The sequence below is a fragment of the Anguilla rostrata genome, chromosome 1, assembly GCF_018555375.3.
Source record: "Anguilla rostrata isolate EN2019 chromosome 1, ASM1855537v3, whole genome shotgun sequence".
NCBI classification, from domain to species: domain Eukaryota; kingdom Metazoa; phylum Chordata; class Actinopteri; order Anguilliformes; family Anguillidae; genus Anguilla; species Anguilla rostrata.
Genome location: NC_057933.1, coordinates 16,838,784 through 16,864,039, shown reverse-complemented (window position 1 = coordinate 16,864,039; position 25,256 = coordinate 16,838,784). Strand labels below are relative to the sequence as shown.

Here is a 25,256-nt window from a genome sequence, read left to right as displayed (position 1 = left end):
ACTATTTATGTTGAATGACAAAAAATGTTCATGTGTACCATCCTACAATGTCTACAGCTTTCTTAGGAGAACATTTCTTTTAAATGACTATCATATGTTTGCATTTAAATTATGATCATGATATTACTTGTTCCATCCATTTAAGGGCTCAAATTAGGGTTCAGCTAGGGTTAGGGTTAGGAAAACGGTAAGTCTGGGTATTATAGTATTCATGATATTTACCTTGTTTTCCATCATTTTAAATGGGTTTTCAGGTGTTTTCAATGGTACCAATGCTTAAATTAGAGTTTGGCTCAAATTAGGGTTCGCTAGGGTTTGTTAGGAAAACAGTAAGTCTGAGTTGAGCAAGTTCGGTTGTGTTACAGCTAAAAGGTTGGGACATGGTTTTATGATTTTGAATGAACCAAAAAAATGTCTAGAGCATGTGTACCATATTATCAAATGTCTAATACTGATTTTTCTTGGGAGAACATTTTCATTTTTAAATGACCTCATAATATGATTTTGCATTTAAATTATATATTCATATATTTACCTTGTTTCAATTCCATGTTTAAATGGGTTTTCAGGTGTTTTCAATGGTACAATGGTCTTAAATTAGAGTTTAAGGATCAAATTAGGGTTCAGCTAGGGTTAGGGTTAGGAAAGCTAAGTCTGAGGTTGAGAAGTTTAGTTGTGTTCAAGCAGCTTGAAAGTTGGGAATGAGTTTATTGATTTTGAATGACAAAAAATGTCTAGAGATGTTTCATGACCATACAAAATGTTAATATGATGTTTTCAGGAGAACATTTTTTTTTAAAGACCTTAATTGATTGCATTTAAATTTAGATTATGAATTTACCTGTTTTCATCATTTTAAATGGTTTCAGGTGTTTTCAATGTACCAATGGCTTAAATTAGTTATGCTCAATTAGTTCTAGGGTTAGGGTTAGAAACAGTAAGTCTGAGGGTTAGCATTTAGGTTGTGTTCAGCAGCTTGAAAGGTTGGGACTGAGTTTATTGTTTTGAAGAACAAAAAAATGTCTGTGATGGTACCATGACCTACAAAAGTCTAACAGCAGTTTTCTTAGGGAGAACATTTTTTAGACCTATATTGATTTTGCATTAAATATAGTATTCATGAATTTACCTTTTTTCCATCCATTTAATGGTTTCAGGTTTTCTGTAAATGCTAATTAGATTTGCTCAAATTAGGGTTCGCTGTTAGGTTGACGTATTAGGTAGGAGTTTAGTGTTTCAGCAGAAGAGGTTGGGACATAGTTTTATTGATTTTGAATGAACAAAAAAATGTCTAGTGCATGTTACCCATGACCATCAAATGTTAATACAGCATTTCTTGGGAACATTTTCTTTTAAATGACCAACATATGATTTTCATTAAATATAGTATTCATGATATTTCCTTGTTTTCCATCCATTTTAAATGGGTTTCATTTTTCATGGTAAATGCTCAAATAGATTTGCTAAATTAGGGTTCAGCTAGTTAGGTTGACGTAATCTGAGGGTTGGCAAGTTCGTTGTGTTCAGCAGCTTAAGAAGGTTGGGACATGAGTTATTATTTGAAGAACAAAAAAAATGTCTAGTAGCATGGTCATGACCATACAAATGTCAATACATGTGTTTTCTTAGGAGAACATTTTTAAATGACTCATATATGATTTTGCATTTAAATAAGTATTCATGATATTACCTGTTCCATCCATTAAATGGGTTTCAGTGTTTTCAATGGTACAATGCTTCATTAGATTAGGGCTCAAATTAGGGTTGCTAGTTAGGGTTAGGAACGTATCTAGGGTTGGCAATTACGGTTGTGTTCAGCAGCTTGAAGAAAGGTTGGGACATGAGTTTTATTGATTTTGAATGAACCAAAAAAATGTCTAGTAGCATGTGTACCCATGACCATACAAAATGTCTAATACATGCATGTTTTTGGGAGAACATTTTCTTTTTAAATGACCTCATACATATGATTTGCATTTAAATTATAGTATTCATGATATTTACTGTTTTCCATCATTTTAAATGGGTTTCAGGTTTTTCAATGGTACCATGGCTTCAAATTAGAGTTTAGGGCTCAAATTAGGGTTCAGCTAGGGTTAGGGTTAGGAAACGGTAAGTCTGAGGGTTGAGGCAAGTTTACGGTTGTGTTCAGCAGCTTGAAGAAAGGTTGGGACATGAGTTTATTGATTTTGAATGAACAAAAAAATGTCTAGAGCATGTGTACCCATGACCATACAAATGTCTAATACATGCATGTTTTCTTAGGAGAACATTTTTCTTTTAAATGACCTCATACATATGATTTTGCATTTAAATTATAGTATTCATGATATTTACTTGTTTCATCATTAAATGGGTTTTCAGGTGTTTTCAATGGTACCAATGGCTTCAATTAGAGTTAGGGCTCAAATTAGGGTTCGCTAGGGTTAGGAAAACGGTAGTCGAGGTTGAGCAAGTTACGGTTGTGTTCCAGCTTGAAGAAAGGTTGGGCATGAGTTTTATTGATTTGAATGAACAAAAAATGTCTAGTAGCATGTTACTGACAACAAAATGTCTAATACATGCATGTTTTTTTAGGAAACATTTTCTTTAAATGACCTCATAATATGATTTGCATTTAATTATAGTATTCATGATATTTACCTTGTTTTCATCCATTTTAAATGGTTTCAGGTGTTTTCAATTACAAGGTTCAAATTAAGTTTAGGGCTCAATTAGGGTTCAGCTAGGTTAGGTTGGAAACGGTATCTGAGGTTAGGCAATTACGGTTGTGTTCAGCAGTTGAAGAAAGGTTGGGCATAGTTTATTGATTTTGATAACCAAAAAATGTCTATAGCATGTGTACCATGACCATCAAAATGTCTATACATGCATGTTTTTCTTAGGAGAACATTTTCTTTTTAAATGACCTCATACATATGATTTGCATTTAAATTATAGTATTCATGATATTATTGTTTTCCATCCATTTAAATGGTTTTCAGGTGTTTTCAATGGTACAATGGCTTCAAATTAGAGTTTAGGCTCAATAGGGTTCAGCAGGGTTAGGTAGGAACGGTAAGTGAGTTGAGGCAGTTGGTGTGTTCAGCAGCTTGAAGAAAGGTTGGGACATGAGTTTTATTGATTTGATAGACCAAAAAAATGTCTATGCATGTACCCATGACCATACAAAATGTCTAATACATGCATGTTTTCTTAGGAGAACATTTTCTTTTTAAATGACCTCATACATATGATTTTGCATTTAAATTATAGTATTCATGATATTTACCTTGTTTTCCATCCATTTAAATGGGTTTTCAGGTGTTTTCAATGGTACCAATGGCTTCAAATTGAGTTTAGGGCTCAATTAGGGTTCAGCTAGGTTGGGTTAGGAAACGGTAAGTCGAGGTTGAGCAAGTTCGTTGTGTTCAGCAGCTTGAAGAAAGGTTGGGACATGAGTTTTATTGATTTTGAATGAACAAAAAAATGTCTAGTAGCATGTGTACCCTGACCATACAAAATGTCTAATACATGCATGTTTTCTTGGAGAACATTTTCTTTTAAATGACCTCATACATATGATTTTGCATTTAAATTATAGTATTCATGATATTTACCTTGTTTTCCATCCATTTAAATGGTTTTCAGGTGTTTTCAATGGTACCATGGCTTCAAATTAGGTTAGGGCTCAAATTAGGGTTCAGCTAGGGTTAGGGTTAGGAAAAGGTAAGTCTGGGTTGAGCAAGTTTACGGTTGTGTTCAGCAGCTTGAAGAAAGGTTGGGACATGAGTTTATTGATTTGAATGACAAAAAAAATGTCTAGTAGCATGTCCATGACCATACAAAATGTCTAATACATGCATGTTTTTTTAGGAGAACATTTTCTTTTTAATGACCTCATACATATATTTTGCATTTAAATTATAGTATTCATGATATTTACCTTTTTCCATCCATTTTAAATGGGTTTTCAGGTTTTCAATGTACCAATGGCTTCAAATTAGGTTTAGGGCTCAAATTAGGTTCAGCTAGGGTTAGGGTTAGGAAAACGGTAAGTCTGAGGTTGAGGCAAGTTTACGGTTGTGTTCAGCAGCTTGAAGAAAGGTTGGGACATGAGTTTTATTGATTTTGAATGAACCAAAAAAATGTCTAGTAGCATGTGTACCCATGACCATACAAAATGTCTAATACATGCATGTTTTCTTAGGGAGAACATTTTTTTTTAAATGACCTCATACATATGATTTTGCATTTAAATTATAGTATTCATGATATTTACCTTGTTTTCCATCCATTTTAAATGGGTTTTCAGGTGTTTTCAATGGTACCAATGGCTTCAAATTAGAGTTTAGGGCTCAAATTAGGGTTCAGCTAGGGTTAGGGTTAGGAAAACGGTAAGTCTGAGGGTTGAGGCAAGTTTACGGTTGTGTTCAGCAGCTTGAAGAAAGGTTGGGACATGAGTTTTATTGATTTTGAATGAACCAAAAAAAATGTCTAGTAGCGTGTGTACCCATGACCATACAAAATGTCTAATACATGCATGTTTTTCTTAGGGAGAACATTTTTCTTTTTTAAATGACCTCATACATATGATTTTGCATTTAATGTATTTTTTTTGATTCATTCAGACAGACTAACAGGAAGAGAAAGGATTACAGCTCTGAAGGTGTCGTGGTGGGAATCGAACCCTCATCCATGCGGGCTGAGTCACATGGGGCCTGAGAGTCAGCCATGTCAACAGGCTGTGCTGCAAGTCTCTCCATGATTCATATTTTCATATCTTAATTTTTGCTTCTACTTGCATCATACAATCTGAAGAACCCTAGAGGGGACATCCTCCCTCAGCCCAGCTGTAAAGAAGTCCAGGAAGTTGTCAGAGCAGCCTGCGCCAACTCGGCCACAGAGGTCGGTGGGGCGTCATACAGAGTTTACAACCGCTACCCAACACTCCTCGGATGCATCTGGGACATCCTGAAGGTCATCTGGCAGAGAGGAAGAGTTTTTCACCTGTGGAGAATGGCTGAGGGCATCTGGATACCTAAAGGGGAGGGCTCTAAGAACATTGAGCAATCTCTTTGCTAATCGTCGAGAGCCAGATATTTTTTTCAGTATCTTAGCAAGATGGCTATCTGAGTTCCTCCTCAGGAACTGCTATATCGACACCTCGGTGCATAAAGGAGAGATCCCCAGAGTCCCAGGTGTTTGGAGCATACGGGTGTGGTTACACAGCTCATTAGAGAGGCTCACGAAATCAAGGGTTGGATCATGAAAGCAAAGGAAAATGACCTCATGGTGACAACTACACCGGTAGTAGATGGATCCTGGAAGGTCTGGAGAAGCTCATTATCTGGGCACGAATGAGTTTCAAACCAGCCAAATGAAGATTCATGATCTAGGTAGTCTGTGAAGTCCTGCCAACCCCATCTGACCTCTTCACTTGTGGCAGGAGTGACATACCATAGCTTGTCCCTTGTGCCAAGGAAGAGGGGCCCTGGAGCATATCCTAAGCTCCTATCCGACAGCCCTCAATGAGGGCTGTTACCGGTGGTGCCATGACCAGGTCCTGAAGGCTGTGGCTGGGAACATCTGCGGAGCCATCAACAACAGCAAATGGCTCTGACCAGAAAGACAAAGCATTGCATTGGTCAGAGAGGGGGCACAGCCGCGGCCAAAGCAACAAACACTGGCAAGCCTTCTTACAACAGCATTGGATCGGCAGCTAAAGGTCGACCTGGGGAGACAGCTGAAGCTCCCAGACACCGTAGCAGTGACATTACATTACATTTTACATTACATTCATTTGGCAGACGCTTTTATCCAAAGCGACGTACAAAAAAAGTGCATTTCATGGTCGTAGACAACTGCTGAACACGGGTTCAGTAAGGTACAATTACTTATTTTGTACAGCTATTTCTAGCCGAGAACAATGAACACTATTCTGGTCTAACATCTGCAAAGCCAACTAGGCAGAAGAATAAGCTACAGTATTAGGACAAATACAAATTACCAAGAAGTGCAGGGATGGGGTAACATGTAACATGTGACCTCACTCAGGCCGGATGTAGTCCTGTTCTCAGAAACATCAAAGCAGATGGTCATGCTGGAACTAACTGTGCCTTGGGAAGACGGGATGGAGGAGGCCAAAGAAAGGAAGAGGGCTAAGTATCAGGACCTGGAAGAGGGCTAAGTATCAGGACCTGGAAGAGGGCTAAGTATCAGGACCTGGAAGAGGGCTAAGTATCAGGACCTGGAAGAGGGCTAAGTATCAGGACCTGGAAGAGGGCTAAGTATCAGGACCTGGAAGAGGGCTAAGTATCAGGACCTGGAAGAGGGCTAAGTATCAGGACCTGGAAGAGGGCTAAGTATCAGGACCTGGAAGAGGGCTAAGTATCAGGACCTGGAAGAGGGCTAAGTATCAGGACCTGGAAGAGGGCTAAGTATCAGGACCTGGAAGAGGGATAAGTATCAGGACCTGGTGCCGCGTTGCCGCAGGCAGAGCTGGAAGGCGAGGTGTGAGCCAGTGGAGGTTCGATGCAGGGGCCATGTCAGCAAGTCACTCAGAGTTTATATGCTGCCAGGCATCATTGGAGTACAGAAGAGGAGGCTAATCATGGAAGAGGCCGCCGAACTTGCCTCTAGATGGCTGTGGATCAGGAGGATGGATCCATGGGCGATAAATGCTACTCAGACACAAGCCAGGACCTGAGCAATTTCGGCTGGGTCACCTGGGCGAAGGTGTCTGATGTGGAGAGACCCAAAATGCCCGTTGACCCCAGGAAACATCACAGATGTGTCCAAGCGCATCACTAGATGTGTCCAAATCATAAGAACTACGCTAGTTTAGATCAGCTAAATATCTCCGGCTACCCGCAGGAATCCTGCCTTGATGCAGACCTCTACACGTCAAAAAAACCAGCAGACACTGCGATTTGAGTTTGAGATACTAACTGCACCAGAGGTTTAAACTCCTGCTAATTTGTTACAACTGCACCATAACTTCGACCGTCTGGATCGGGTGTCTCCAGCCATAGTGCTGGAGAGATGCAGGGTCTGCTGGTTTTTGGCACTGCAGCACTTAATTGATCATTTAAATCAGCTTATTACATAGTTAATGCCTCACCTGGTTTCTGAGGTCAGGATTCAGTGCGGACGTTAATGTGAAACCTAAAACCAAAAGAACCCAAGTGTTCTCAATGACAAGGAATGCCAACCTTTGGTCAAGATATTTCAATCTGATGATCATCAAGGATAAGAGTACTGCCTTTTTTCTTTTCTACCTGAGAATTAACGAGGTGTGGCAGTGTACTATAATGGTTGGGCAGGTAATCCAAAGGTGGCAGGTTCTATGCCCAGGTAGGACACTGCCGTAGCACCCTTGAGAAATGTACTTCAGTATACTCCTGAATTGCAACAGTACACATTTGCCTGCATCAACAGTACTGTAGTGATTAATATCACTTATTGTCTAGCGATCCCTTTCACCTGGTGTTCCAGGTCTGAACCTGTCCCTGATTAAAGAGCAGGAATGAAAACCAGAAGCTCAGCTGGCCGTAGGGGCCTGAAAAGAGTTTCACTGTCATGCAGAATATCTGTGACTCACTGTAAGCATGAGCGTTTAAGAAAAAAAAGTGAGTGACAGAGAGAGAGTGACAGAGAAAGAGAATGGCTGAGAATGACTATCACCTCAAGTGATATGCAGACCCTAGCCTACTGGGCAGCTAAAGGGGCCGCTCTGTTACATCATCAAATAATCTGATCAGATCCTACACACCAGCCAGAACTCTCAGCTCTGCTTCCTCTGAGTGGTAAATGGTAAATGGACTGCATTTATATAGCGCTTTTATCCAAAGCGCTTTACAATTGATGCCTCTCATTCGCCAGAGCAGTTTAGGGATTAGGCGTCTTGTTCAAGGACACTTTGACACGCCCAGGCCGGGGTTTGAACCGGCAACCCTTCGACTGCCAGACAATCGCTCACTCTGAGCCATGTCGCCCCCCCACCTCCCACCCCCCACTCTCATGTAGCGGGACCCTGTGCACCTGCACAAATGGCTTGAGGATCAGCCGCCCAAAGGACTACGACACACATCTCTCTGTGATTCTTTTTTTATTTTTGTGTGTGTTTTCGTTTCTGCTTCTACTTGCATCATGACGTGTAATTAATCCTTGAAGGGACATCCTCCCTCTGACGGTCTTCAAAATAGAAACACACTAATGCCCAACAACACAGAGAAAGATATAAATCTGGGTTGTCTATCAGCACTCATGCTCATACAACAGTGGGAGCAAGAGCAGACCAAGTAAGTCTTCACTCTGAGCATCAATCCCCTATGCAAAGAAATAGGGAGGGATTTGCATAATATCAGAAGATTAACAGTAAAATATACTTTATCACATGCAATACAACAATACTCCTGGAGTATTCTCTGTGCTGTAAATTCAACATAAAGCTCTTAATTAGGAAGATCAAAATATTGACGTAAAGGGAAAATATTGGTATAAAGGGACAGGTGTGTGAGTTGGTGATTAATGCTAAAGACCTATTTTGTTTAAACTACGTTGAAGTAGGCAGATCAGGTATAATCAAATTTTTATTGACAATGACACACTGGACATATCCTAATGTTCTGAACTGCATATTCTTCATCTATTTCTACCCTACAGGAAAACCCATCATGACAAACCACTCCTCTTTGGACAACACCATGAGATTCACTTCATATGGACCCTTTCGCCCAATCAATTACTTTTTTTTCACTCTCACTTTTCTTGTCTACCTCCTCTCAATTTTTTGTAATGTTTTTCTGATGCTGGTGATCTATTTTGAATCCAGCCTACACAAACCCATGTACATTTTTTTGTTCAACTTGGCAGTAAATGGACTAATAGGGAGCTCAACTGTTTGGCCAAAAATCATGGAAAACCTTCTTTCAGACACCCAGAAGAGCACATTTCTAGCTTGTCTAGTTCAGGTCTTTTGGGGCTATTTCTATATGTCCTCAGCTTACACCACTTTCTCAGTCATGGCCTACGACCGATACGTCTCCATTTGCAAGCCTCTGCAGTACCACAGCATCATGACTCCTGGAAAAGTGAAAACACTGTTGATTGTGGTCAACGTTGTTCCTATGTCCACTTTATCTATCATTGTGTATCTCATATCCAGACTGCCGATGTGCAAGTACACCACTCAGAACCTGTTCTGTGATGTCATGACACTCCTTAATCAATCCTGTGTGAAAAGTGCTCTGGTTAATCTGTATGCCACATGCTTGTTGACAAGCTTAGTTGGTTTCCCTTGTATTGTCGTGCTGCTCTCATATGCAGTGATTCTCAATGTGAGTCTGAAAGCCTCAAAAGATGCACAAAAGAAAGCACTCAGCACATGTTCTAGTCATTTAATCACCTTCATTAATTTTGGGGTGGCTACTCTTTTTTTTGCGATTTACCACAGGTACACTACTTTTCTACCAGGAAAGGTTTATATATTAATAACTGCCGATTGGTTTGCTTTCCCCCCTCTGTTGAATCCAGTTATATATGGGATCAGAACACAGGAGATCAGGAAATGCTTTGTAAAAACAGTGAGAAAAATTAGATTTTCTGGGAACTTTTAGGGTATTTACTGTTGAGTTCAGGTTACAATCATTTCCAGTTAATGAATGGAAGATGAATGAATATAAAATGATTTATACTGATTCCAAGCCAGATAATCTGCAGCATCTTTCTGTTTTGGAGTGTAGTTTTGTCCCCATTAGATAGAAGTCTCCAACACACACACAAAGAAAATGGTAAGGCTTTTTCTGGTGCTTCAGAAAGTATCATTTCCACCAGGATCTATGCAGTACAAAGTATAATTGTCACATTACAATAAATTTATTGCAAATGAAAAGTATGTATGATAATGTTTTTTGATTTGTCTGTGAATCCAGCCCATCTCCCTGTCATTGTCTTATTTTTCACCACTGGTGCCTGCGCATATATTCTGAATTTGGTAATGCCACACTCTAAAAGCTAGGAAGTTCAATTTAGCTCATTTCATTTTTATTAGTATAGCACTTTTTAGAGACCTGTCACCAGGACACTTTACAGACTAACAAGGCAAGAAGACAGAGCAAATAACAGGCCTCAACCGCCAAATAGAAAGTGATTTTTTTTTAAACACGCATTAACCCTGTATAAAGCCAACCTTTAATGGTAGAAAATATTTTTGTGTCATTGTGCAGTATTAATGATCTCTGAATTACAATATGTGCTACTGTAACAGAACAAAGTAATGCATGTGCACTCAGTAATGGAGGCATATTTTAGTTTGTTTTTAATCTCATGGTTGCATTTCAAAGTTGAGTCTTGGCATTATTATTCTATTGCAGATTTTTTCATGTTTGTTTGTTCGAGCAGCAATATGCACGTAATGATGTTCACTCCTGTGGGAGGCAATTTCCCTAAACCTCAGGTTTAAACCCTAAATTAGGTGACCTGTTCTAGGTCTTGCACAACTCTGTTCTAGAGCAGGGCTCTCAAACTCCAGTTCTACAGGGCTATATTTAGCGTCTGTAAGTTTATATGGTTTTGTTTCAGTCAGAAGCCAATATAGGCCTTGGAAAATCGCTTAAATGAATCAAGACACTTGTACCATTTACTATTGCGACTATAGCGACCTGTTAAAGATCTATGTATCAAAAAGTAAGCAGTGTACGCTGGTGTCCCTTAGTGTGTCCAAATCTATCGGAAATGTCTTTTTTCCCCTGTTTTTTCTGAATTTGGCGGCCAGTTGTGCCCTAGTACTATTCGATTCCCCCGTGTTCTCTGAGAATTTGCCGCGGAACAACCCCCCGTAGGACCGGCAGTGGGAAGGAGGTAACCACATCTCCTCCGAGACAGGGCTCCTCGGGCCCCTAACCGCGATCCCGCCGCCTAATGAGGCCACTGTGTGCACAACGATCCCCCGCCCCCCCACCCCACCCCCGCCGAGTCCATCCCACCCTCCCCGAAAGCAGCCGTCCAATTTGCCGCTTCCTCAACGCACCACGCGTACTTGTGGGGCAGCAGCGTAGTGTAATGGGTAAGGAGCTGGTCTTGCAACCAAACCCTACATGCCAGCCAGACCCCTCCGTTCTGCTACCTCAGGACGCCTGGCACCTCCCCCTCTTCGCACCTGCGCTTCCCAAACACGTCTCCTGTCTGTTCTCCTGCCCCACGATGGTAGAATGACCTCCCTGTGGAGGTCAGAACAGCTGAGACACTGACCCACTTCAAGCGACGACTGAAGACTCACCTCTTCAGGCTGCACCTCTCCCCATCCCACCCTACCTCCCTGTAAATGACTGTAAGCTTAGGGTTGTAACTAGGTAGCTGTTTTGTAGGCGACTTAACTACTGCTTGTATTTTTGCATAGACTGCGTTGTTGCTGTTCTCGTTTGTGTTAGTGTTAAACAGTTTAACCTTCAGGGTCCAAGTTGAACTATGCGGTTGTTCCCTGCACTTGGACCGGTACTTCTCTCTAGGGTTTTCGTCATAATTGTTCCTGGTTATGGTTATACACTTTGTTGTAAATCGCTCTGGATAAGAGCGTCTGCCAAATGCCTGTAATGTAATGTAATGTAAAGATCACAGGTTTGATTCCCAGTGGTAGGACACTGCCGTTGTACCCTTGAGCAAGGTACTTAACCTGCATTGCTTTAGTATATATCCAGCCGTGTAAATGGACGCAGTGTAAATACTATGTAAAAGTTGTGTGAGCCTGATAAATGCCTGTAATGTAATGTAAAGTACTCTTATCTGGTCCTCAATGTGAAAGTGCATCGACTCCAAGGCCAAATGCTTTGACTGCTACGTCACCGCAGCACTTAAAAAAAAAAAAATCTTGTAAGGAGGATGACTCTGCTTTCTTTGTTTATAGTATTGCACAATGAGTCTGGTGATTTGAAACACATTTTAGCTTGACCCTTCATAAAACAGCATAGAATACGTGATATCAGATTCCCGATATGCCAGAATTATGGTCACTGCACAGAATGTTAGCACTTTTGAACATTTGTAACTAGTAACAAATTTAAGTTCCTTTCCAGTGTTCATTCCATGAAGTAATATAATTTTTATATGGTCAAAACAAACACAATTCTATTAATTGTTCTATTAATTCTATTCTATTAATGTCCTGTTCCATCGATAAACAAACTCAGATGGCTGCTGGAAATTTAAATACCAGTCACACCGGGACCGTGTTTAAACGTATGTGGTTTGTTTATTTTTTATGGTTGTTAAACCTGGCCTCACACTATTTACATAATAGCTTTGAAATGCCTAAGTTTTCTCCCCCGGCTTCATCAGAGTGTAAATTACACAGATGCATGATGATTCATAGCAATTCAATAGTATGGTTAGAATAGTATGGTAGCATTTTTTTGCATGCTAAAAAGTATAGTAAAGCACTAAGCAATATTCAGTATGCTTAGTAAACAGTGCATACTTTGAGGACAGTTAGGCGTGTAAGAGGGAAGTCAAACTGGGACCCAGAAAAGGTTGACATTTGACCGAGCCAGCATGCTGGGACGCAGCGTGTAATTCAAAGGACCCGAGAGCCTGGTGGTAAAACAATCAGTCACTCGGATTTCCTCTGAATGGGCAGGCCATTTGGTTCTCTGGAGTGGTACCACCTGGACACAACCAAGATAAGGGGAACTAGTCTCTTTGTCTGTGGTTGTGGGTGTGGGTGTTTTGGGGTCGTAAAGGGTGAAATGACCGGCACCTGGTGGGGGCCACTGCACGGGACAGTACCACAGTGCCCTCATTTGGGCCCCTCGGATATTACACTTTGTATTTCTTTTCTGGATCTGGACTATAAACCATCTATAAACCATCTGTATATCTTATTTACAAATCCCGGAAAACCTTACAAACCATGCACATGTTTTCATTGTATTGTATTATGCATTATGTAATAATAGCATTGATTGCATGTACAATGGTTAAACAAAAGGGTATTTTCATGACAACTGCACCATAATATTACATCCACTTGGCATGTTTGGTATGTACATTTTCTCCATGGTTCAAGCCATTGAATGAAATATGTTTCATACCAGATAGAATTTGAAAAAACATAGTTTCTGCAACTCAGGAAAAACCTAATACAATGGAATGTCCTCTCTGGTAATCATCTCCTTTTCCCGATTTCCCCACTGATTGTTTTAACAGCAGCCCCAAATGGTGGGGGCCGAAATTCGAGATTTATGATTCGGCCAGGTTAATTTATGATAATGCCGCCTAGATCAAACGCGGGATTTGGCCTAAAAGGAAGGGAGACAATCCTGTCGAGGAAGATCGCAATCGACTTCCCGCACTGCGCATACTCGATGTTCTGTGTGTAGCTAAACAGGCTGGTAAGAACTCTTTTACTCTGTATTTCTGTTTTTAACCTTTATAATTGATTTTGGAAATTGAAGATAATAACCTACCTGCCTGTTCAATAAATTCTTATTTTTAACTTGCGTGGTCTTCATGACTCTAATCCATTTTATCTTCTTTTCAGCCGAAATTCCGTTTAAATACTCAGGGGGGCAGTTCGGACGGGGGCCTCCTGATCAGGGGTCTAGTACAGTAAAACGTCTTTAGTGGGGTCTTCAAGTTAGATAGGTGACCACGATCTGCCTGTTAAGGGATTGGTGGTATTGGTTCTGGTGTTTTGGCTTAAGAGAACCCATGGGCGTAATACGCCGGTTCTTGTCAAATTCGCCTGAAGGAGCCGATAGATACGCACCGTCCTGGGCTCATAACTGTCGATGACCTATCCATGTAAGCCAGGCATGGAAGGCATGTATTATGGTGGTCAGCCTCCTACCCTCTGGATTCCTCGCCGAACTGAGATTTAACAATAATGCTAAAGCCCGGGAGCATATATTGAGGAATGATGGCACAAGATAGAGTCGAGTGTAACCACTCCCAAGTTCCACGTATAGTTAAACCCTAATTTTAAAATTTTCATATAAAATGGAGTCAGATTTAGCACGAGAGTAAAACATAATAACCGTTACGCTTCCTTGCTGTGGTCAGGGATATATCTGGTATGTTGTTCCGCGCATATGTGAATATTCTGATGCTCTCATTGGAATATTTACAGTCCGGCGACAGATCGGATATATCTCTGATGACAGTATAGCCCCGTTTACAAACGGAGAGTAACCAGAATGCTACTGATCCGTTTCAGGCCAAGTTTAAGCGGGATATGAAGCAACTCCTTCATATCTAACCCGTGGCAACGGAACCAGTGCATTCTTAATTCTAATTGTGCCCTGTTCTTGCGAACAGATGAAAACTAACTAACATCTCCGTTTTGACTCACACCAGCAAAAGGAAAACACGCGGTGCCTTCCCCTCCAGCTACAAACCCTCATTGGTCTAGCTGTGAGGTGTTTACAGGCGGCTGTCACGGACATAGCCTTGACCTCTCCACCTTGAGACAATACGGAAAGGAAAGTTACAGTTCGTGAATCTGTGAAAAGAACAACACATGAAGTAAAAACAGTTCGGATCTGCCGTAGGTTCTCTGTTTAGGTTTGTTTGTCTCTGCCGCGTGTATGAGTGCCTCTGATTTTCTTTTCTGCTTCGTCATCAGATTGGCCATTTCCATTTACAGTTACTCTTTGGTTTGAAAAAGGCAGGGGTTCGCCATTCACCGGGGAAGGCTCGCTCCTCAGGCTTGCTCTGTACCTGTGGATTGTGACCGCTTCTTTGATTTTGCATGTTTGACCTTGTTTTGTTAAGACTTCCATTCTCATCTAGTGTTATGCCCCTCCAGTCCTGGTGGGGGCACTTGCCACTTTAAAATTCTTAGTCTCTATGTTCCTCTTTACTCGTCCTTTTCCCAGGTACCGATTAAGGTAACTGGCTTCACCTGGGTGGGACCGTTAAACGGAGGCCGATTCCAGTCACTCTTGCTCACTCTCTCTCACTCTCGCTCACTCTCGCTCACTCTCTCTCATCTTGCAGGAACCAGCATGCCAACGGTTCTTTAATATATTTGTGAAATACTTTTGCATATACCGAAGACAAAACTAATTTATTTTCTTTCTTTATTATCGACTAAGTGCATTCTCTGTCGTCCTTTTTCTAGATCACCGATCAGATTTTGTGGTTGAACATTGTTTCATTCAATTCGACTTAGATTCTTGCCTTGGCCCTTCTAGTTTGTCTGCCCAGTGGATTTTTTTTCGAATCTGTTTTGTTCAATTTGACCTTGGCTCTCGTCTACCCCCTCTGTTTGCCATGTAGTAACACTGGTTATTTAAGGTGTTCCCTGTTGGATTAAGAAACCTTCCATTAGGACATTAATTTTCAAATTTTCCTTTGGTATTTTTGAAGGTGTGTCTGGGTGGAATTTCCATGGGGGTATGGTGTTCTGACTCTTGGTCTCAGTCTGCAGACTTTTGTCCTAAAGGTCAATCTTCAAAGCCACCCGTTACCAAGCAAACCTTCTAAGACTACAGTACATAAGAGTGGAGTAGCTAGTCTACTTACATTACCATACATTTCTTCCCCTTTTTCTTTTTTCTTGCCGTAACAGAAAAAGGATTACAGCCCTAAACGTATTGTGGGAGAATGGAACCCCCAACTGCAATGGAGGCAGGGCTTGTAAATGGCTTGATTTAGATGCCCTATGGACTGTGCCACACGTCTCGCTGTGATTCATATTTTTGCATCTTAATTGCTGTTTTTAATTGCATCATAACATGTAATTAATCCTAGAGGGGACATCCTCCCTCTTCAAAATATAAACACACCAATGCCCAACAACGCAGAGAAAGATATAAATCTGGGCTGTTCGTCAGCACTTTAATCCAGCACTGGTAACAAGAGTGGAGTCACGGTAAGTTTGTGGTATGAAGTTCTGGAATTATGTTTTTTGTATGTACATTCAACATTCCTAGTTCGGTTTTCAATGTGAGCATCATTCCTTTTCACAAACAAATAGGGAGTGATGAATATAATATCAGAAGATGAAAAGTAAAATTTTACACATTAGATTAGGTGTGAATCCATGAATACTCCTAGAGTGTTGTAGGAAGCACTGTGCTCTAAATTCTATATACTGTACAGCTCTTAATTAGGAAGATCAAAATATTTACATAAAGGGAAAATATTGGTATAAAGGGACAGGTGTATGAGTTGGTGATTAGTGCTAAAGACCTATTTTGCTTAAACTACTTTGAAGTAGGCAGATCAGGTATGATCAAATTCTTGTCGACAATGACACACTGGACATATCCTAATGTTCTGAACTGAATATTGCTAATTTATTTCTACCCTACAGGAAAACCATCATGATGAACCACTCCTTTTTGGACAACACTATGACATTCACTTCATATGGATCCTTCCGCCCAATCAATTACTTCTTTTTCACTCTCACTCTTCTTGTTTACCTTCTCTCAATTTTTTCAAATGTCTTTCTGATGCTGGTGATCTATTTTGAATCCAGCCTACACAAACCCATGTACATTTTTTTGTTCAACTTGGCAGTAAATGGACTAATAGGAAGTTCTACTGTTTGGCCAAAAGTAATGGAAAACCTTCTTTCAGACACCCAGAAGAGCTCATTTCTAGCTTGTCTAGTTCAGGTCTTTTGGGGCTATTTCTATATGTCCTCAGCTTATACCACTTTCTCAGTCATGGCCTACGACCGATACGTCTCCATTTGCAAGCCTCTGCAGTACCACAGCATCATGACTCCTGGAAAAGTGAAAACACTGTTGACCATGGCCAACGTTGTTCCTATGTCCACTTTATCTCTCCTTGTGTATCTCATATCCACAATGCCGCTGTGTAGGTACACCATTAAGAACCTGTTCTGTGATGCCATCACACTCCTTAACCTCTCCTGTGTGAAAAGTGATGTGATTAGTCTGATTGGCATAGGCATGCTTGCAGGCTTAGTTGTTTCCCCTTGTATTATCATCCTGCTCTCATATGCAGTGATTCTCAATGTGAGTCTGAAAGCCTCAAAAGATGCACAAAAGAAAGCACTCAGCACATGCTCTCCGCATTTAATCACCTTCATTAATTTCGGGGTGGCTACTCTTTTCTTTGCGATTTACCACAGGTTCAGTTCTTTTCTACAGGGAGAGGTTTATATATTACTAACTGCAGATTGGTTTGCAATTCCCCCTCTATTGAATCCAGTTATCTACGGGATTAGAACACAGGAGATCAGGAAATGCTTTGTAAAAACTGTGAGGAAAAAGGAGAGATTTTTCAGGAACTTATAGCATGTATACTGTTGAGTTCAGGCTGCAGTCAGATCCACTTAATATAGATTTTAATGACTAAATCGATTATTGACCTAAAAAGCAAAACAGAAAAATTTTAACAAAATTAAAATAAAATGGTAAGGCTTTTTATAATGCTTCAGAAAGTACAATTTCCAGCAGGATCTATGCAGTACTAAACATAAATTGTCACAACATAGTATCTATGCTTATGTTTATGATTTGTCTGTGAATCCAGCCCATCTCCCTGTCATTGTCTTATTTTTCGCCAATGGTGCCTGCGCATATATTCTGAATTTGGTAATGCCACACTCTAAAAGCAAGGAAGTTCAATTTAGTTCATTTCATTTTTATTTGTGTAGCACTTTTTAGAGACATGACACAAAGACACTTTATAGATTAGCAAGGCAAGAAGACAGACAGAGAAAACACCAGGCCTAAACCCCCAAGTAGAAATGGATTTCTAAATTTAATTTATCATACATGAACTCTGTATAATGCTAGTCTTTAACTCTAGAAAATATTTTGGTGTCATTGTGCAGTATTAATGACCTCTGAATTATAATGTGTGCTACTGTAACAGAACAAAGTAATGAATGTGAGCTTGGTAATGGATAAGTGTGAGACATACTGTAGTTTGTTTTTAATCTCATGGTTGCATTTCAGTTGAATTGATATTATTATTCTTTTGTAAATAAAAATCAGGTTTTAAATTCATGTTTGTTTGTTTGAGCAGTAACATACACTTCACAATGTTCATTCCTGTTTGGTGTAACTGCCCTAAAGTTCATGTTTAAACCCTATAAAACTCAGAACTTCACTACAACTGCAATAGTTCTCACAGATTAGGCGATTTGTTCCAGGTCTTACACACCTCTGCTCTAGGGCAGGGCTCTCAAACTCCAGTTTTGCTGGGCTATATTTAGTGTCTGTAGGTCTCTATGGGTTCCTTTCAGTCAGCAGCCAATTTTGGAATATCCTAAAACATGGCGGACCTCGATCCATTTCCGGGTCAGTCAAGGACCCTAGGAGAAAAGCAATTGGAATGAGCCGCAGGACTTACGTTTCATAAAGTTATATAAAAATAACTATGTACAACACTAAAAATAATCGTGATTGCACAGTTTAAAACTCCTGCTAATTTGCTGCAACCCTCCCATAACAGTTTAGATCAGGGGACTGCAACCCTAGGCTTGGGCAACCACTGGATCTGCTGGTTTTCATCACTGAAGCACTTAATTGATGATGTAAATTTAAATCAGTTTTTTAAATGGACAGCACGTCACCTTGTATCTCAGGTCTGAATTCAGTGCAGATGTGAAGGTAAAATCTGAAACTAGGAGAATGTGCTGCTCTCTACGACCAGAATTGCCAACTTGCAGTCTAGATACTATACTACAATACTATCCTATAAGGCAAAAAGCACTGCTGCTTTTCTTTTCTGCTTGATATTTCAGTGATTGATGACAAATTACTGCAGTGAAATGATTTTGTGTGATTTTATATATATCTATATATATATTATATATATCTAAACTAGTTTCGAAAGCACTTGAACCTGCAATTATTATTAAAGCGCCGGTCAGTCAGTTGCTGAATAGCATGCCAGAGGAGAGAGAAACCCATTCACTTGGTATCAGCAACTGTAACCTACTGTCTGGCAGGGGGATTTTGTTAAAAAAAAAATGGCACAAAATGCCTGTATTTCTTTAATCAATCCATTTTTTAGAATTCTAAGAACGCAGTTATTTTAAGCCCATTTATTTAGGAAAAGTTGTGGAAAGTGGGCGGTGTTACGTTTGCTGTGTTGGAGTAATTTTAATTTTGAAGTTCGATGGTGTCGGCTCTGGCCTTCCTAGTGTTAATCGAGAGCTGAAACACACTGAAAACCTGCAGACACTGCAACGCTCCAGGATTTGAGTTTGAGAGCCTGACTGCACCAGAGGTTTAAACCCCTGCTAACTTCAACCCTAATGGTGGGGAGCCACAGAGTCTGCTGGTTCTTAGCACTGCAGCACTTCATTGATGATATAAACTTAAATCAGTTTCTTACACAGTTAGTTAACACCTCATCCAGTTTCCTACGCCTGTAGGTTCAGTGCAGATGTCAAGGTAAAATCCAAAACTAGGAGACCCTGCTGCTCTGTAGGACCAGAATTGCCAACCTGTGGTCAACATCCTCCAGTCTGGCCCTCCAGACTAAACATACTGCTGATTTTCTTTTCTACCTGATAATTTGGTGATTAATGTCACTGATTGGCCAGAGATTCAACTCACCTGGCGTTCCAGGTCCAAACCATTCCCTGATTAGAGCGTAGGAATGAAAACCAGAAGTATTACTGACCATAGGGGCCAGATTAGAGTATCCCTGTCATACAGAATATTCCTGACATAAGCTTCAGCATTTATCCATCCGAAAAAGAAAATAATGTAAACATTGCACATCCACATTAATGAAGTAGATTTTACGTAATTAATATGCAAAAATGATGTACCTACAGTGCCAAGAAATGACAAGAAAGAGTCTTGCAACTAATGCCTGTGCCAGATGCTTCATCTCCTAATCATGACCTCGCTTTCACTTGACAATATAGGAAAGGATTTTGTGGTTTGCAAAACTATTGTTTTGCAACCTGATTGGCAATGGATTTATCCAGTCTTATGCCATTGGTCAGGTGTTGAGTTAGCTTGATCTCCTCACCACCTCAGATTAGAGCGAAACCTATACAGGTCCATAAAGCATATTCTCGGAAGCTGGGTGGATGAATCTCACATCGGTATGTCAACCCACTCAGGGTCACTGGAGCATAAGTTAATGAACAGCCTGATCAGCCTTATAGCACCGCAAGTCTATGGTCATGGAACACTGAGGTTATAATCGGCACGGTCAGGCTCATGAAACCACACGGCCATGAGCAGGATGATCAAGGCACAGAACGCCATGTGATTATTAGCGAGACCAATTTTTTGTTTTAAAAAGGAGGGGTAGAGAGACTGCCCTCCTTTCGTATTTTTGCTTCATTCAGATGATTACGAAGCAAAAGTGATGACATCTCAGAAGTTTTCGTGGTGAGGACAGAACCCTCATCCATTCAGGGCGACTCCCAGATAGCTTGAGAATCAGCCTCCCAACGGACTATGACACACATCTCTCCATGATTCATATTTTTGTGTCTTAATTTCTGATGCTATCATCATAACGTAATTAATCCTAGAGGGGACATCCTCCCTCTTCAAAATAGAAACACACTAATTCCCAACAACCCAGAGAAGGATATAAATCTGGGCTGATTGTCAGCACTTTAATCCAGCACTGGTAACAAGAGTAGAGTCACGGTAAGTTTGGGGTATAAAGTTTTGAAATTGTGTATTTGCGGAACTACATTCAACATTCTCAGTTCAGTTTTCAATGGGAGCATCATTCCTTTCCACAGACAAATAGGGAGCGATTAACATAATATCATAAGATAAATAGTAAAATATTACACATTAGATTAGGTGTGAATCCATGAATACTCCTAGAGTGTTGTAGAAAGCTCTGCGCTGTAAATTCTATATTCTGTACAGCTCTTTTTTAGGAATGAGGAAGATCAAAATATTTATGTAAAGGGAAAATATTGGTATACAGGGACAGGTGTGTGAGTTGGTGATTAATTTTAAAGACTTAGTTTAAACTATGTTGTAGGCAGTAGGCAGACCAGGTACAATCAAATTCTTGTCGACAATGACACACTGGACATATCCTAATGTTCTGAACTGAATATTGCTAATTTATTTCTACCCTACAGGAAAACCATCATGATGAATCACTCCTCCTTGGACACCACTATGACATTCACTTCATATGGATCCTTCCGCCCAATCAATTACTTCTTTTTCACTCTCACTCTTCTTGTTTACCTCCTCTCAATTTTTTCAAATGTCTTTCTGATGCTGCTTATCTACTTTGATTCCAGCCTGCACAAACCCATGTACATTTTTTTGTTTAACTTGGCAGTAAATGGACTGATAGGGGGCTTTGCCATTTGGCCAAAAATCATGGAAAACCTTCTTTCAGAGACTCAAAATATCTCTTTCCTAGCTTGTGTAGTTCAAATTTTTTGGTGCCATTTCTACATTGCCTCTGCTTATGCCACTTTCTCAGTCATGGCCTACGACCGATACGTCTCCATTTGCAAGCCTTTGCAGTACCACAGCATCATGACACCCGGAAAAGTGAAAACACTGTTGACTGCGGCCAACGTTGTTCCTCTCGTCTCTATATCTATCCTAGCATATCTGATATCCACACTTCCCCTGTGCAATTACACCCTTCAAAACCTGTTCTGTGATGTCATGACACTCCATAACCTCTCTTGTGTGAAAAGCGCTCTGGCTAATCTGTACAGTCTTTGCTTGGCTACAGGCTTAGTTGGTTTCCCTTGTATTATTGTCCTGCTCTCATATGCAGTGATCCTCAATGTGAGTCTGAAAGCCTCAAAAGATGCACAAAAGAAAGCACTCAGCACATGTTCTCCTCATTTAATCACCTTCGTTAATTTCGGGGTGGCTACTCTTTTTTTTGCGATTTACAACAGGTACAGTTCTTTTCTACCCAGAGAGGTTTATGTATTAATAACTGCAGATTGGTTTGCAATTCCCCCTCTGTTGAATCCAATTATATATGGGATCAGAACACAGGAGATCAGGAAATGTGTTGTAAAAACTGTGAGGAAAAAGGAGAGATTTTTCAGGAACTTTTAGCATGTATACTGTTTAGTTTAGGCTGCAATCAGATACAATTAATCTGCTTTTCAAGAACTAAATCAATTAGGGACCAAAATTTACAAAATAAAGCATAGATGTCCAGATAAAGTTCTGGAACAAACTGTGCTGGATGAGATGAATGAATATAAAATGATTCATACCAATTTCAAGCCAGATAATCTGCAGTATCTTGATGTTTTGGAGTGCAGTTTTGTCCACATTACAAAGAAGACCCCAACACAAAAAATGAAAAGGCTTTTCTTATGCTACTGTTTCCACCAGGATCGATGCAGTACAAAGTCTAATTGTCATATTACAATACATTTATGGTCAGCAAACAGTATTTATTCTTATGATTATGATTTGTCTGTGACACCTGCCCATCTCCCTGTCATTCTCTGATTTTTCACCTCTGGTGCCTGTGCATATAATCTGAATTTGTTAATGCCACACTCTAAAAGCTAGGAAGTGTATTTTAAAATTTATTTGATCATGTATGAACCCCGTATAATGCCAGCCTTTAACGGTAGAAAATATTTTGGTGTCATTGTGCAGTATTAATGACCTCTGAAGTATAATGTGTGCTGCTGTAACAGAACAAAGAAATGAATGTGCACTCGGTAATGCGTAAGTGTGCGGCATAGTTTGGCTTGTTTTTAATCTCATGTATGCATTTCAGTTGAATTGATATTATTATGCTTTTGTAAATAAAATCTTTAAAAGTTTTAAATTCATGTTTGTTTGTTTGTTTGTTTGTTGTTGTTTTTAATCTCATGGTCACATTTCAGTTGATTTTGTTATTCTTTTGTAAATAAAAATAAATGTTTGTTTGTTTGAGCAGTAATATTCACAATGTTTATTCCTGTTTGGTATAACTGCCCTAAACCTCGTGTTTAAACCCCATATACCTCAGAACTGCACTACAACTGGAATAGTTCTCACAGATTAGGCGATCTGTTCTAGGTCTGACACAACACTATTCTAGAGCAGGGGCCCCAAACTCCAGTCCTGCAAGGGCTATATTTAGTGTCTGCAGGTTTTTGTGCTTTCCGTTCAGCTGGTAGCCAATCTAGGCACTTGTAAACAACCTTCGCAGGCACTGTAGTCAATGGGTCTCATTCACAAAACTGTTTTTACATTCTCTCTAATTTTGTTAATAAAAAATCAACTTGGGATTCATGACACGTGTAGACCTTTGAGTTTGCGCATATCCAGGGTGCGTCAGATGACGAATGCTGGCTGTTTGTACATTGGATGCTCAAGCCTGTTCATGTGATCAGCGTAAGAAACACACTAGCAATCCCATGAAGGCATGCCAAGTTATGCGCTGAGAGCAAACATCAGAAATGAATCGCTCTCTGCAGGTGTGTCTGCGGTTGCAGGAAAAAAATGTTTGTAGAGATGTACATAAGTACAGTTAAGGATCAAGTCTGATCGTACGCATGTGTCATGAGTCCCAGTGACTGTATGTAACACTAGAAAGGCCGCGTTTCTGTACTACCTTCTCTCGCCAGTGCTCATCCATTATTACGGCATAGATTTCTGCACCAACAATGACCCATTTCATAAATATTTTGAAACAATATGATGCAAAAAATGTTCTTGAAATTGAGGACACAAAGGTATCAATTTCAACATTTTTACTTATAAATGATAGCGGATTTGTGATATGGGCTAAGGGAAAATATGTGACGGTGTATTACAGGCGCACTAAGAAAATAACTCAAATGTCAAAAAACAAGGCAAAATGCAGAATGGAAAAAGTAGTTCAAGAAATACAAAGTGCAATTTAAAAAAAAGTAATTTCTTCAGTCCATAATTAATTCAGCTCGCTTCTCCCTTCCCTTGCTCCTGCTAATTGGAGTGTGCTTTTGCATACGTATGATCTCTCCCCCGTTAGTCACCAATTCCATAGGGAATATACAGCTTTGGTTATTTGTGTTGTATGTTGAATTCATTATGTCCGCAGAGTTATAAACCTATCATTTCTATAACTACAGCACCCACGTTTACGTCAATCACCAAAGTAAATCATCATAGCGACATAGCTCAGGAGGTAAGACCGATTGTCTGGCAGTCGGAGGGTTGCCGGTTCAAACCCCGCCCTGGGCGTGTCGAAGTGTCCTTGAGCAAGACACCTAACCCCTAACTGCTCTGGCGAATGAGAGGCATCAATTGTAAAGCGCTTTGGATAAAAGCGCTATATAAATGCAGTCCATTTACCATTTACCATCTTTATCAAACGATTGCAGTGAATTAATTTTGTGTGAGTATATGTGCAAAATTTGTTTCAATAGCACTTGATCAAGCAATTTGTATCAAAGCATTGGTCATTCAGTTGCTGAACAGCGTTCTGGAGGAGAGAGAAGCACCTGTTACCTGTTGTCTGGCAGGGGGGTTTTGGGAAGAAATTGGCACAAACTGTCCACATTTCTTTAATGAGTCCATTTTTTTGAATTGGGAAAATGCAGTTATTTTAAGCCCAAATATTTTGGAAAAGGTGAGGCTTTAACTATGTAAGAAACAGATTTAAATTTACATCATCAATTAAGCACTGCAGTGCTGAGAACCAGCAGGCTCTGCGGTTCTCCACCACTAGGGTTGCAGTTCCTTCATCTAGACTGGACAAGCTATGAGGCAGTTGCAGCAAGTTAGCAGAGGTTTAAACTTCTGGTGCAGTTAGTCTCTCAGACTCTTATCCTGGAGTGTTGCAGTGCATGGGATTGCTAGTGTGTTTCTTATGCTAATCGCATTAACAGGCACGGGCATCCAATTTACAAACAAGAGGAATTCATCATCTGATACACCCTGGATGCCCAGAAAAAACAAAGTTCTGCAAATGTTTCATGAATCCCAAGTTGGTTTTTCACTGGAAATTTTATTAAGAACAAAATTAGAAAGAAATTAAGATTTTTTTTAAATGACACCCATTGACTACCTTGCCTGAGCAGGTTGTTTCCAAGGCCTAAATTGGTTGCTGACAAACCATGAAAACTAAATTTTGCCCCTCTGAACTGGAGTTTGGGGCCCCTGCTCTAGAACAGAGTTGTGTAACACCTAGAACAGATCGCCTAATCTGTGAGAACTATTCCAGTTGTAGTGCAGTTCTGAGGTCTAGAGGGTTTAAACCTGAGGTTTAGGGCAATGGCCCCAAACAGAAATGAACATCATTAAGTGTATATTACTGCTCAAAACAACAAATATGAATTTAAAACATGTTTTGTTTACAAAAAAAAAAAAAAAATCAATTAAACAGAAATG

At 40.0% G+C, this 25,256-nt stretch overlaps 3 protein-coding genes across 3 annotated transcripts; all 3 read left to right on the top strand.

The window, feature by feature from the left end:
- Positions 1-8,610: 8,610 nt before the first annotated feature.
- On the top strand, positions 8,611-9,872 carry LOC135241746 (olfactory receptor 52L1-like). Its single transcript, XM_064312387.1, has one exon. The coding sequence runs from the start codon at positions 8,658-8,660 to the stop codon at positions 9,597-9,599; it is 942 nt and encodes a 313-aa protein (XP_064168457.1). The 5' UTR covers positions 8,611-8,657; the 3' UTR covers positions 9,600-9,872.
- A 6,426-nt stretch (positions 9,873-16,298) lies between these two features.
- LOC135241650 (olfactory receptor 52E4-like) lies at positions 16,299-17,249 on the top strand. Its single transcript, XM_064312204.1, has one exon. It carries the CDS (start codon positions 16,305-16,307, stop codon positions 17,247-17,249), a length of 945 nt encoding a protein of 314 aa, XP_064168274.1. The 5' UTR covers positions 16,299-16,304.
- Positions 17,250-21,048: 3,799 nt separating this feature from the next.
- On the top strand, positions 21,049-22,828 carry LOC135241741 (olfactory receptor 4E1-like). The gene has a single exon (XM_064312374.1). It carries the CDS (start codon positions 21,051-21,053, stop codon positions 21,990-21,992), a length of 942 nt encoding a protein of 313 aa, XP_064168444.1. The 5' UTR covers positions 21,049-21,050; the 3' UTR covers positions 21,993-22,828.
- The last annotated feature ends 2,428 nt before the right edge of the window (positions 22,829-25,256 follow it).

What these genes read in the sequence shown, in the direction of transcription:
- LOC135241746 (XM_064312387.1), top strand. Translation starts at nt 8,658, where the DNA reads ATGACAAACCACTCCTCTTTGGACAACACCATGAGATTCACTTCATAT.
- LOC135241650 (XM_064312204.1), top strand. Translation starts at nt 16,305, where the DNA reads ATGATGAACCACTCCTTTTTGGACAACACTATGACATTCACTTCATAT.
- LOC135241741 (XM_064312374.1), top strand. Translation starts at nt 21,051, where the DNA reads ATGAATCACTCCTCCTTGGACACCACTATGACATTCACTTCATATGGA.